Below are 14,142 nucleotides of genomic sequence, written 5' to 3'. Positions count from 1 at the left end.
TGTCTTCTGATTCCGGATCCCTGTTTGATCCCATGCCTCCATACTTTTCAGTCCTAACTTCGCATCTGATATGAAGTCACGCCACCTCACAATAAACTCTCGTATGCATCCAATCCACTCTTTTTCTGTGGTTGCTGCTGCTGCTGTTGCACAACCGGCCTTGGCTGACCCATTCCCATTCCCATTCCCATTCCTATTCCGCCACTTCCCAGCCCATTTCCCCTGGTACTCCCAACCGCACTGTAGTTTCCTGTGCCCCCGGTCCCCGCACTGGGTGGTGGAGGCAACGAAAACCCTGAGAACGCACTCGAGGCGCTCTGCGAACTGTTTAAAGCGGGTCTAGCTTGGTTCATTTGATTCATAGAAAGTGAAGACATTGAGTTGTTCATTGAAGAGAAGGAGGAATTTAAAGGAGGGGGTGAGATGGGTGATAGGGTCGAGGTTGTGGGCGTAGAGCCCCATGGGTTGGGATTTGAGGATGCAGCTGCACTGTTCCAGTTCAAAGTCGAGGATGAAGGTTTTGGTGGAGAAAACGCGGATTGAGGTTGTGAGAATGAGGATTGTGGTTGTATGGAATTTGAGTAATTGGATTGCGGCTGAAGCGGTTGTGAGAATTGGGTAGCTGATGGTGTTAAAGCACCAAAGCTTGAGAGGTCTGGAGTGACTGTTCGTGATGTCGCTTGTTGTGATCGAAGGACACTGTTGATTGAATTGGAAGGGTATGTAGGCGCTGTTGGCGACGGGGTAGACCAAGCAAAAGAGGGTTTTGGTTGCGCCGACTGTGGTTGTTGAGCATGGGGGCTTACGGGATTGGCATCCCAGCTGGAATCCAAGGCGTTGTTTGATGAAAGTGCACCAGTTTCGCCCTTAACAAGTCGTTCGAAATCCATTTCAGGATCATCTGATCCCACGGCGGATGGGAAGGCTGAGGCGGCGCCAAACGACATAAAATCATCGGTACCATTTGCCCTTGCACCTGCACCATTAGTACCGGATAGCTCTTGCAGCTTCTTTGTTTGCTCAGATTCGACTCTAACAGATAAGCTTTTAATGAGTTCCATAAAAGATCGGAATTGCTGTAAATTCAGGAGTGGCCCCAAACTCATATTCCATAATATCGGGAGAATATCCATAGCAACGAATTCTGCGTCAGCTATATTACCTATCTGTCGAAGAACATTTAGAGCAGCGACTGCAACAGCAGGTTCCTTCGTCTTAATTGCCCTAATCAAAGGTACTATCTTCTCCTGCATGGTATATTTGTCGAGGGGGGTGGATGTGTTTTTCTTAGCACCCCCAATGCCATCGAGACCATCATTGCTAGAAGCTGGATCATTTGAGCCACCGCAAAGAACCACAAAAGCCTCTAGCCCTCGGACCTTTATTCCTAGACTACTGGTCTTTGTGAACACCGAAGAGATGACTGGGAAAAGTTCATTCTTGATGGTAGAAAAATCAAGGATAGGAAGAACTACATTAAGGCTTCGCAAAGCAGCGTCTACAAGTGCATGCGTTGGCGAATCTATCGATATCGCTACAATGGGCAAGATATCTAAGGCAATTAGCACAATACATCTAACACCTGGCGAATATCTTACCATCTTTAAACTCTTTACCCGAACAATTGACAGATATTACTTGAATATGCTCCAACAATACCATCAACCCGGCTTCCTTTGCAGCATCGCGCTCGGCAGGAGGTTTGGGGTTATTCAGAAATATCTCCTTAAGCCTAGGCATGATCTTTTCGGTAAAAGGCCTTCTTCCGGAGGGTAACAATTCGATTATTTTGAAAATATTTTGTAGAATTAATGATATCAGTTCTCGATCCTTCATTTCTTCTAACAAAGCCGGCAAAACCTTCTTTTCCATAACACTCTTTGGGAATGATGGTAATACTCTGGACAACCCACGCATGAATTGGGCCTTCTCATTAGGAGTTTTAGCGGGTAGAGAGTCCAAAAATCGAATTGTAGATATCAAAATGTTATTAAAGTAAGCGCTGTCCTGAAACTCTTTTGCGGTCATACGTTGCGCTGGACGTCTAGTAATCAATCGCGGTAGTACCTCTCCAGTCATATCTCTCGGCAATGGCTTTTTACATAAGAAGCTATTGCTAGATGAAGGGATGGTGGAAGATGTGGTAAATAGTCTTTTATAAACAGATACACTGTTGTTGGACTCCAGTGGTGATGTATGAGGCGAATTGTAGAGAGCGACAATGAGAAGACCTAGTGAGAACATATCTGCTGAAACATTTAAATTCGAGTCTAGGACAAAATCCGGGGAACAGTAGTCAAGGTTGATCTGGACAGAACGGGGTATTCGAGGATCGATATTCAGAACCTCAGAGAGGTTAATGGGTTGCACTGAAGATGCTTTGGTCGAATTGTCTGGCGGACTGCAAAAGCTAAGTCCACTAAGTTTCCAATCAGACTACAATCATTAGTCGCAGTATATGTAAACATGCTTAAGAAACTCACCTTAGCATTCACAAACACAGCATCAGGAGTCAGGTTGCCATGTACGAGGCCAGCATTATCGTGTAAAAACTCCAATGCTTTGCTGATCTGCAATAGACCCTTTTGTATTTCCAATTCGTCTATCTCGACCTCTTTCCTCCTTCTGCCACCATCCGAATCCTCTGTGACATATCGACTTGAGCGTCCGCCAATCCCACCAGCTCTTTCTTGTTCATCTTTTTCCTGTAGTAGGCCAGATAACGAAGCCGTTACGGTTTCTGTCGCAAATTGTAGTCCTCCACCCCTCAATTCTTCCACCGGCTCCGCCAGTTCCAGAATACTAGGATGCCGCAGCCTTGCCAAAGACGATGCTTCTTTCTTTAATCTTTCAATTACCTCCTCAGTCGCACGCTTCATCGAGGTAGCACTCGATCGCCCCAAGGATCCTGCATGTGCGTCCAAGGCTTTGCGATCGAGGACAAAGACTGAAGCAGTCTTTCCTGTTGATTTCTTTTTCGCATCGTATATTTTCCATGGTCCTGAGTATGAACTGGGTGTGGAGGATACTGAGTAGTTCGAGTTGATATTCGAGGTGAAGGACTTCAACGCGGAACTGAACATCTTCGCAAGTCTCCTCCCACCAACACTAGAGTATCAAAGGATTGTCCGAACTTCTGTCGCATAAACCTTGTACCCTTGATTAAATATATTGTAAGGAAGCTTATCTTGACTGGTATGATCTCGTTAGAGTGACAGTTGATGATTTTCCCCTGGACCTTTCTTAGACGATGGATATATTCCTTTGTGGTTTCGCAACTTTTCCCTCCCGCTGGGTGTACAAAAACTGTAAGCCTTGTCAAAATAATAAAGGGACGCCTACTCAGGAATTCGACCACAACGAGTGTTAAGCTTGTGATTTCAGGGATATGTTGCTTAATAAGTCTGCATAAGATTTAAATGTTATCTTTCTAATCCTTGCAATCTGATGGGACATGATTATCCTGACACTCCGCAACTCGGAGCCGGGAAGTGGTGGTCACAGCATTTAAATTTATTTTGGACATTGAGAGTTGAATGACTGGCTCCGAGGACCATTTCAAAGCATAGGTGGGATCTTACACATTTAAGAAGCTCAAGTGTCCCAATTCACATATCGAGGTTCATCCCAACTTTTTATTCTTTGAAATTGGTCAAAATGCTTCGTCAATTGTTCCCAAGAGGGACAGCTTTCGCAAAGCCAAGCTCCAGAGTGTTGAGGCGATGGGAGGCTTCTTCGAGATTATACAGCATACAAGCAGAAGCTGCTTCTACGACGAAGCTACAAGATATCGACCCTACCAAATTGACCATAACGAAAAAGACTACTCCTAAAGAACCACTCCCCCCCAATGAATTGGTATTTGGAAGATCGTTTACAGGCAAGCTCCTCGGAGATCTCACAACATTGACAATTGCTGACCGCCCATAGATCATATGCTTAGTATTGAATGGACAGCTTCAGATGGTTGGTTACCCGCACGCATAACACCTTACCAAAATCTTTCCCTCGATCCCGCGTCCTGCGTTTTCCACTATGCATTCGAGTGTTTCGAAGGAATGAAGGCATACAAGGATAAAAGCGGAAAGGTACGGCTCTTCAGACCTACCAAGAATATGGAACGAATGAACAAATCTTCCGCTCGTATTGCTCTGCCGACTTTCGATCAATCCGCTATGATTGAATTGATCTCAAAATTCGTTGCTATGGAGAAACGTTTCATTCCAGATGAAAGAGGATATTCTTTATATCTAAGACCGACTATGATTGGAACACAAAGAACACTAGGTGTTGGACCACCAGGTTCCGCTTTACTATATGTTATTGCTTCTCCAGTTGGGCCCTATTACCCTACTGGGTTCAAGGCTGTGTCCTTAGAAGCTACAGATTATGCCGTAAGAGCATGGCCTGGAGGAGTTGGAGATAAAAAGTTGGGTGCAAACTATGCTCCATGTATCTTGCCACAATTAGAGGCCGCCAAGAGGGGGTTCCACCAAAACTTATGGTTGTTCGGCGAGGAGGAGTATGTTACCGAGGTTGGAACCATGAACATGTTTGTGGTTATTAAGAATAAGGAAGGCCAAAAGGAATTGGTTACCGCTCCATTGGACGGTACAATTCTGGGAGGTGTCACAAGAGACTCTGTTCTATCTTTAGCTCGCGAGAAGCTTGCCAAGGAGGGGTGGATCATTTCTGAGCGTAAATACACTATGAGTGAGCTAGCAGATGCATCAAAGGAAGGTAGATTATTAGAGGCGTTCGGAGCAGGAACCGCTGCAGTCGTCAGTCCAGTGAGAAATATCTCATGGAAGGGTAATTTGGTCGAGTGTGGATTGAGACCAGATCAAGAAGCTGGTGAGATCGCATTGAAGATGAAAGAATGGATCGAGGCTAGACAATATGGTGATGAAGAGCATGAGTGGAGTTATGTTGTACCTAATTAACGAGCTATATATTTGTATGTATTCATAGAGCCGGATGAATGGAAAAGCGAAAAATGGGATATATATTAGTCATACTTTGAACTTGCAAAATCACATTGTGAAAGACTATCTTCTGCCGGAATTTGAACAGGTGAGAGAAGACATGATCGAAGTTGAAAAATATCAAATCCAATGATGACCAGATAGCAATCCTGATCTGATGAGCGGTACGCGGGTCTTTCATCGAGTTCCAAATTTTCACTTTTTAATCACCACATACCAAACGAAATTCAAAGTAAGCTCATGTTGATACCAAGTTCCTTAAGAAAGAAAAGAAAAGAAACTCAATAACATTCCTTCGCTCTATTAGCACGCATAATATTCCGTGCAACCCGTACATCTTGGAATTCTGCGCAAGATGTTCATAGCCTTCCATCATCAATCCTTCGTATGTACAACTCCCCTGCTCCATCAGTCTTCGTCCTTAAGCGTTCCATCCAGTTCCAGATTCTCCATTGTAACTTGCTTGCCCAATAGTATAATGGTTTATGATTTGTCTTCTGGCTCCTTCAAGATCCCCTCGGCTTCTAACCTTCTGCGTGCTTCTTCTAATGCCCATGTTTGTATTCTGTGAATGATGGTTAGCAGCTGCTTGTGCCTCGTGCGTGATTCTGTATCTGTAGAAACCTGTCGTCCAAATTTCTCTTGCTCCATTCTTGCCACAACCCCTCCACCCCTCTTCTGAAAATCCCTGATCTTTCAGCCCATCCCGAAAAGTCCCAAAACCAATCACCTCACTTTCAACCTTTGACCCATACAAGAATTCCCGTCAAAACAAAGAAATAAAAAACCTACGAGGTATCTGGCTTAACCGCATAACCCACAATTCCAAAAGCACAAGTTCCAAAAAACCCGTACACCCATAAATTTTCCCATCCCTCCTTCTCTGCCTTCTCTCCAGGTTTCACTCCAAATAACCATCCGCTCGGTGGATCATAGTGGTCACCATGATCTGCTGAATTTCGGGCTGCGGTAATAGACAAATTTCGTGCTTGGTTGAGAACTGCTGATTGTGTGCGGACGATGGTGCTGGTAGCGCGAGGAATGGCGCGTGTAAAAGACATTTTCGAAAGACTTGCGATATTTGGAAAAACGGGTTGCGATGTGACGATTTGCGAGAAAAAGAGAGAGTGCTGGTGGAGTTGTTGATGCGATGGTGGTGATGATGAGGTTGTGAGGGTTGATCGGTAATATTTAGCCAAGCCGCTAATTTTCCGCTCCGCCGGTTGCTTGGTTTCGCTCCCGAAATTGAGCCACAACTTCAAAACGATCTCCATAACTTGGACAGGTTGTCTTAGTAATCTGCATTCTTACATGAGTGACTCTGGAAGGCTGCTGAACCTCAACCTCTTGGACAGCATCAACTTTCTTGACTTTCTTGTTGTTGACCTTCTCCAAAATCTTCTTCTTGCAAGCTTCATAGGTATCAACGACTTTGTTGTTCAATCTGAACAAAAAGAGTTTACCCAACCAAACAAGTTCATTTGGAGCGCTCATGATGATGGTTTGTGTGTAACTTCTTTGATACAATGTGATGAGAGGTATTTGTAAGGAATGGTTGTGAAAAGAGTCCAATTGAGTTCTTCCAAGGTTGTTGATCTGAGATTGTTTTTGGAAGAACATTTCTGGAACTGATTTGGAAATTTATCTGTGGGAGAAATCCTTAGTACCTCTCGGCGCGCCGAGAGAATCACCTTCACAACTGTGATATGGTGATGGTTCCGAGGACGACTGTCCATGGCCTTAGCTTCAGTCTTCAAACCATGCTTATTCATTGGTATATCTTGCCATTGAAGCCAGACCTTACCTCAACAGTGTTGCTGGATACAATACCGAATGTGCAACTGCTGCATCTTGGTGAATGTATTGCATACTTCAACGCACATTTAGCTCAGTTCTGTCAGTCTTTCTGCGACGCAGAACTACTTTTTAATTGCAGTCTTCAATGTTGCTGCCGTTCAGCGTACACCTACCTCAATGTTATCTAGTCTTCCTAGGTAGTACTTTTAGGACTTTTCTTGTGTCCCCTCTGGAGTTCTCTCGATCATTGCAGGTTGGTCTTGAGTTTGACAAAAAAGCTGTGTAGCTCCGCAGAAGTCGCAAGACCTTTGGGTTCCATCATCAATTCTCGCATTGCTGTCTCGTAGACATCAAGGTAGATATCGGTAAACTGTATGAATGATTACCTACATTGACGGTCCAATTTTCTAGCAGCTCTTGCTTTTGTGTCCTCCCATGAGCAAAGGTATGGGCATCGGACTTCCGTGCCATTGTGCTTTTAATTGACTCCAGTGCTATAACGCCTATTCATCGTTCATTGTTTAGGGTTCGCATGAAATATTGAGAGCATCAACGGGTTTGCATTCTTAAGAAGATCTCTTTAAGATCCGTTAGTCCAATCCAATAATTCTCAAAGCATGCTGCATAGAGTTCCCAATTGCTTTGCGATATTACTGACACTTCCGCACACCACCTTTCGAGCAAGACTCATCAACCACTGATTTACAACCCAAATCGATGCTAGAAAGCATGCTGATCCCACCAAATGACGTGAGCATTTGAGTAATTGGCCATTTAAATGCTAACTTCTCCAGTTTCAAGCAAGGGTACCACTCCGTGTCCGAACGACACAGTTCGTATCACACCACTATTTGCCTGCAGTTCCATAATATGGAGTCTTGACACTTCGAAACCCAGGCCGAATCGGTTCCCAAAGACGCGTCTGAAAATCAATGCATTCTTTCGCCACACAAATCACAAAGACTGACTTGGCTGGAATTTAAATGAAGCGCCATCCTCCTTGCGAGTCTCGCGCTTACAGTTTCTCGTTGAAAAAGTTTCTCAACGAACTCTTGAGGAAAAACAACTCAAAGTTTACTATTTCTCGAGCCCACGAACTCTAGCTTTTAGGATTAGAGCTCCTTGGTTACAATGGCTACATGTGCGCTGGGAATTCTATCTGCGGAGTATAAGGTACGCTTGATCCCTCAAGAGAATACTTCCTGCATCTTCGTTTTGGATCTTGCCCCAGCTACATGAGGAGCACCTGAGTTTCACGAATCTGCCTTGTTGTTTGGAGAAGGATTACATCGTGCTTGTGGCTGGTGATGGCGGTAGTGTTTTGGCTTTTGAAGATTGGGGTTTTCTTGGGACTAGTGACTACGGATTTTCGATAATTAAAAGCTGGTGGGGTTTCGATGTAGTGGGCCTTGAACCTCCGCGTACGATTATATCGGTCACCACCTGGAAGAGAATCAGAAGTGCAACACTTGCAGTCTTTGGGGAGAATGATGTGGCAAGCAAGTGTGGGTCTTGTTCATTCCTATGTGTGATTGTGGGGCGCAATGGATCCGGTCGTGAAGATAATCAAGATTCATACAATATTGTAAATGGAAAGAAGAGTAGAAGAAGTAAGAGAGTGTAAGTAAAGCCTTGTATTGGGACATAAAATGCTGATGTCTGTTGAAGTATCGAAATTGTGGTTGGAAATCATACATACAGATCACACAGCACTGATCAAGTATTCGCAGTCATATCTTGAGCCACGTTGTATACGATGGAAAACCTAACAGTAGCCGGTTATAATAATTGACTGTCTGTAGGTATTCTCTACAAATTACGAATGTCCGAAGAAAAGAAAAAAGGCCCAAGACGCTTGTGAAAGACCGGTAGTCCCTATGTCTAGCCGGACTTTTTGTTTCCATTTGACCACGTCAACAATCTCAATGTTGCGGGAGAGGTCCAGTTTACTTTGCATTTAGGATCAACAATAACAAAGATGGCAATGATAAAATTTACAGCAGAAGCGACAATCAAACATAACTTGGGTCATAATCGAGAACGGCAGTAAAACCCCAAGTTCAGACTTGATAGCGAGTATACAATATCTTAAAGAAAGCTAGCGGACGCCATATCTTCCATCAGATAATGACTCAACTTGTGGCATCGTTGAGCTACTTAGTCCTCTGGCGCCCGCTTTGAAAGGCTAGGAACATCTCACAAGTGTTACATTCGCTATCGTGATTTTGTGGAAAGAAAAAGTGGTTAGGAATGGAAGGGATACGTATTTGTAGGTAGATCGAAGGTCTCGTGGGGGGTTGGACTGGCTCGTGGACCGACAAGAGTCAATTGATGAGATGGCCTCAGTGGAGAACATAGCGCCATAGTGTATTGCGTAAGTTTAGAGGGAGTGAATGGTACTTTGCATGACGTAGGCTATCTGGATTTCGGTGGCTGGGTCCATAAAAAGGAACTTTTAGTGTTCTTGTTCTGCATTGCGAACACATATTGAACCGTCTCAAAGTCCTTTGAGGATATTGTCAGAGAAGTGCTACTACCGAAAGTTTTCTACTCTATTTGTGGGAATTCGTGGGAATTCGTGTGAGGTACCATCTTCCCTGGTGCGGTGGCATATGAAGTGGAATGTTGGTGGTTGATGGCGGCTCTTGGGAAAGTAATGGCAGCAAGAAGTTTTGTTATCCGCACAAGTCTTAATCATCAATGATAGCAAAAGACCTCAAGGGACGAGAGAACATCGTGATCATACCTAGCTCTTGGCTCTCAGAATAATAAGGAGTAAAGGGCAATCGATTGGTTACCACTTGCTATCTTTAGGGTCAGACGTCCAATGTCGCGAGGTGATGAAGTTATATTCCCCAGTATTTAAATCACCAATGGTTCTCTATTTACAAGCCATGGCTTGAGTATACCACAAGAGACAAATCTCGGCATGCTCTCGTCCATACTTCGATCTGACCCCCATAACCTTGTTCTGAACTTTCGATGCAGTGATCCTGTAGCTATCACTACAAGGGAGTAATCTTTCCTAACAACATTGACAACTGCTATTCCCAAGGAAATTGAATGTCAAAATGGTGATCACTGTCATTTATCCATAGTTTTGAATCTATTTTCAGGGGAAGTAAAGTCGGCAACAACTTTGTGTCTGGAGGAGAATTCTCTCCAGAATCCACAAATAGTACAAACGGGAGGAGACTCATCTAGTTCTTGGGTTCCTTGTAGATTGGTACTTGAGCAATTTTGTCATTAAAGAATAAACCATGGAGAGCCTTTTATAGACAGCTAGAGACCAACTTAACATCATGAGATTGATAAATTACGTGCTAGAAGCGGATACTATCCACACTTAAGTCAAGAATCGAAAAAGAGGGAAATTGTTAGATCTAATTGCTACATCTTCTTTAGTATAGTGAGTCTCATCCAAAAATTTCATATTCCTTGCTTAAATGTGTGAGACTCGATGAACCGTGGCACACAAGGTTAGAAAGCAATTTCCACCTGAGTATGGTTCGCTTTGCTGGGATGGAGGGAGATAATCTTATAGGATCACCAATCTGCAATTTGATGGTTCTCGCTCATTATGTGTCCTAGGAAATGTTGGAAGAGTAGAGTGGGAATCGAATGATATAAATTAGGTTTTAGTGGCAGCGGCATCTCAGTCGAGTTTCGATGACAATAATACTCAATATCGGTGGAAGATAATCTATGGCAATAACTTACTTCCGAATATCCCCCAAGTATCTCACACACGATCCACATTACATTACAAGCGATTATAAGGACTATTGACTAGCGGGCTGTTATTGTCCTGAAAGTACACATCAATTGAACGATACCTAGGTAATGACTGGCTTGTCATTAGATGCTTGCTTGTCGGTATATGAGGATAGAAAAAGACTTATATAACACGAGCTTTGAATTAAAGTAGTATGGTGAATTCGGCAGTGTGGATAAGAAACTAGACGAAAACGGGCGTGGGACCAGTAGGAGATGATGGCATGTTGGTGAAGAGGCTCGAGTTCAGATGCTGAGATAGTTTAGGTAGAGACTATTTAGAGACAGCAGGATCCCAAGGTCTTGGAAAGTAAAGAAAAATACCAGCTGCTAAAGACATGCTTAATGTCAGAGAGCTTCTGCCTGCAATCTACTTCTAGGATTGCATTGAGTATCTGCTGATGATTGATTGAGTATAGGATTTTTGCGGCAACAATAGTGTAGAATCTTTTCCAGATGCGATATCACAAATCTAGCGACAACAAGAGTGAATTGATCAACAATAGAACATACGAACAAAAAGAACAAATTCTATACCCCAGCTACAACTACCAAGCTTTCACTCCGTATCAGGCAGAAGATCCACGGCTAGAAGATATCGTACTACCACTCAGCCACTAAAATCTCCATATGGCAGCGTTTTGAGGAGCCTCTAACTTTCAGTTGACACGATCAGAGTAAGGAGAGTTAGTGCTTTATATAGCGGAAAGATTAAGAGAAATCTATCTGAGCTGTAGGTTTCTTTCGTGTTTATGTTTCTTGAGTACTGGAAGTGAGTAGATCTTTATTAGTGCAAATTAGTAACGTATGTGAGAAGAAAGCTGGCACAATATGCAAATACCTTGTAATCAGGAGGCTGGTTCGTAAATTCATTTGCTGGAAACAGGAAAGAAGGAAAAGGAAAGTATCTAGAAATCGAAATCAATTTAGATATCCATTGTGGCGAAGATGGAAAACCAAGCAGTCGTTGCTTAAAATTTATTAATGCCAATAGATATTTAACCCCCCTCCCCCCAACAATCACCCAAGAACAACTCCAACAACCTATCCTAACTATATTGATCGACACCGCAATGGAAGCTAGATACGCCATTGAGAACAGTTTATCCCGCTACATTTTTTCTGCTGTCTATTACGTTTCTTATATGCGTTATTAACTCTACGCTTCATATGCTTTTTTTATAGCTATCCTCTCCCTGCATGCTGACAAGCAGTACCAACCGTCGAGAGTGACGATTTAGCAGTGAGCATAATAATACGCATCATCGACGACGAATAGGAGATTCAATAATATCTACCCATTTCTTCATATTATCTTAGACTCGAGCGACATTCGACCCATATGACTGTGTAGAGATCGTATCTAGCATCTAGTAATCCACATCCAAAGTTACATGAGGGTCTTCCATGCACAATGCGTATAGAGTTTGGGAGTGTGAAGGTTGCATGAAGAGACCATTTTATACTTCCTGTAGATGGGGCTTGTGACTCATGACAATTTGTGTGGTAAGTGAGAAAGGGATCTTTTGGAAAGTGATACATCATGATGCTGGCTCGGTACTATGTAGTAATTGTGATACATGTGGTAAATCACGAGGATACTTCCTATCTTAAGAATATAGCCATAATGGAAATATAGCAAGCAGTAGATGTTTGGTATCACATGATGAAGCTATTCAAGCCAGAAGTTATCTACCAATTGAACAGAGATTGAGTTCAACATGATGAAAATGGAGAAATAATCCTAAAACAACCTTTCACCCAACACAGGACATTTCGATTAAAATTGCTTTTCATTCAAATCTATAGCTCAGAACACCATATCTTCTAAAGTACAACACGTGGACATCAACCCAGTTGACTGGTATCAAACCGCCTGGTCCAATTTTTTATTTTCCAACCGAACCCTCCCAAATCCGATTCAAACACCTCAAAACATGAAAAAAGGAAAGAGAAGAACCACTAGTTTGTCGCAGACGCAGCAGCACTGGAAGCAACACTAGCACCGGTAGGCTTAGCAGCCCCCTTAGCACCTTTACCCTTCTTTCCTGCATTACCGGTTGAAGCAGCATTGTTACCACCAGTAGTCCCAGAGGCAGCAGCGGTACCGTTCTTGTTCTTTCTTGATTCGAGGAGAGGAAGGCCACGGAGTCCGAGAGAGCTGAGCTCGGTCTGAATCTCACCAGTGAGAGATTGGTTGGCGGTGCTGGCTCCGTCCGCAGCAGGATCAGCATCACCTTTGCCTGCCTTAGCGGTGCTAGCTCCGTCCGCAGCGGGATCAGCATCACCTTTGCCTGCCTTAGCGGTGCTAGCTCCGTCCGCAGCGGGATCAGCATCACCTTTGCCTGCCTTAGCGGTGCTAGCTCCGTCCGCAGCGGGATCAGCATCACCTTTGCCTGCTTTTGCTGCGCCAGTTGCCTTTGCTGCACCAGTTGCCTTTGCTGCACCAGTTGCCTTTTCTGCGCCAGTCGCCTTTTCTGCGCCAGTTGCTTTTGCTGCGCCAGTCGCTTTTGCTGCGCCAGTTGCTTTCGCTGCACCACTTGCTTGTGCTACACCACCTGTTGCCTTTGCGCTTCCCTGTGATGAGTTAGTATTGTGAGATATACGGATAAGTATGTGGTAGGACGAGCCTTGCTTGCTTTGCCTTTCTCTCCAGCTCCGGTTGAAGCTGCGGCGTTCACATTGAGACTGGCACTTCCCTTTGCCTTTGGATTATCTGCGGCAGCATTGGCTGTTGCATTAGCTAGAAGTGGTAGTCAGTATAAAGTAATGATATGAAATGAGACCAAAGGACTAGCCAGCACTGTCGTTGCCGTCCGTATCGTTGTCATCATTGTCATCTTCGTCATCGCCACCGTTGTTTTGGTTGTTTTTTGGTGATCGAGCATAGAACTCAAATACTGATCTTGTTAGCCGTGTTTATTTTTCGTGAGGTGCTATTGGCTAACCATTTGGAACTGGTGCTCTAGCAATGAGATCAGACTCGCTCTCTGGTAAAGCTCGGGAAGAAACGAGTGTGGCAGAGATAGCAATGAATGCTAAGATAGATCCGAAACCCTTCATGATGAAATATGTACGGTGATAAGCGTCAAGCTGTGAGATAAATAAGAAAGGTAATGAAGTAAGAAAGCACAGCTATAAATTGTTATTATTGTTCAATGCTCTATCAAAATAGAAAGACTTACCTTTTGAAAGAACGTAAATGTAAAGGGAAATAAAGCAGACAGACCAAAAGATTAAGAGATGAAGTGCTGATGTAGAATGAAGATACAAATCATGAGGCTTTCGAGGCTTTTATCTTCAAGTTTGAAAACAATGGCAGATCTGGTGGCTGATCTGGACCCCCATGGAACCTCGTACTTCTTGAAACCATGAGACGCCATAGAAAGGAAGACAATCAGCTCATGCTTATTAGCCCGTCTGATCTTCACTTCATTTGAAAGTTTATTCTGTTGATCGTATGCTGACAAACACCCCATCGTACCCCATATGGTATCGGTTTCACGCAAGAACCATGGAAGGCACCATAATTAGAATATGGGAATCAGTAGATGTTGTATGATGTAAATTTGTTCTTTGAAACGCT

General features: G+C 43.6%; 5 protein-coding genes across 5 annotated transcripts; 2 read left to right on the top strand and 3 right to left on the bottom strand.

The window, feature by feature from the left end:
* Positions 1-86: 86 nt before the first annotated feature.
* On the bottom strand, positions 87-3,083 carry EAF01_011268 (uncharacterized protein; the record flags this gene model as incomplete). The annotated part of the gene is made up of 3 exons (XM_038919525.1): positions 87-1,552; positions 1,599-2,436; positions 2,484-3,083. The coding sequence occupies 3 exons, from the start codon at positions 3,081-3,083 to the stop codon at positions 87-89; spliced, it is 2,904 nt and encodes a 967-aa protein (XP_038765039.1).
* Positions 3,084-3,657: 574 nt separating this feature from the next.
* On the top strand, positions 3,658-4,943 carry EAF01_011267 (uncharacterized protein; the record flags this gene model as incomplete). The annotated part of the gene is made up of 2 exons (XM_038919524.1): positions 3,658-3,880; positions 3,931-4,943. 2 exons carry the CDS (start codon positions 3,658-3,660, stop codon positions 4,941-4,943), a joined length of 1,236 nt encoding a protein of 411 aa, XP_038765038.1.
* A 525-nt stretch (positions 4,944-5,468) lies between these two features.
* Positions 5,469-6,479, bottom strand: EAF01_011266 (uncharacterized protein; the record flags this gene model as incomplete). Its single annotated transcript, XM_038919523.1, has 3 exons — positions 5,469-5,550; positions 5,778-6,241; positions 6,297-6,479. 3 exons carry the CDS (start codon positions 6,477-6,479, stop codon positions 5,469-5,471), a joined length of 729 nt encoding a protein of 242 aa, XP_038765037.1.
* Positions 6,480-7,913: 1,434 nt separating this feature from the next.
* Positions 7,914-8,406, top strand: EAF01_011265 (uncharacterized protein; the record flags this gene model as incomplete). The annotated part of the gene is made up of 2 exons (XM_038919522.1): positions 7,914-7,955; positions 8,014-8,406. The coding sequence occupies 2 exons, from the start codon at positions 7,914-7,916 to the stop codon at positions 8,404-8,406; spliced, it is 435 nt and encodes a 144-aa protein (XP_038765036.1).
* A 4,112-nt stretch (positions 8,407-12,518) lies between these two features.
* Positions 12,519-13,619, bottom strand: EAF01_011264 (uncharacterized protein; the record flags this gene model as incomplete). The annotated part of the gene is made up of 4 exons (XM_038919521.1): positions 12,519-13,133; positions 13,187-13,299; positions 13,355-13,456; positions 13,505-13,619. 4 exons carry the CDS (start codon positions 13,617-13,619, stop codon positions 12,519-12,521), a joined length of 945 nt encoding a protein of 314 aa, XP_038765035.1.
* Positions 13,620-14,142: the final 523 nt, after the last annotated feature.

Source organism: Botrytis porri (assembly GCF_014898465.1).
Source record: "Botrytis porri strain MUCL 3234 chromosome Unknown BPOR_020, whole genome shotgun sequence".
In the NCBI taxonomy this organism is placed as follows: domain Eukaryota; kingdom Fungi; phylum Ascomycota; class Leotiomycetes; order Helotiales; family Sclerotiniaceae; genus Botrytis; species Botrytis porri.
This window is presented reverse-complemented; position numbering and strand designations above follow the sequence as displayed.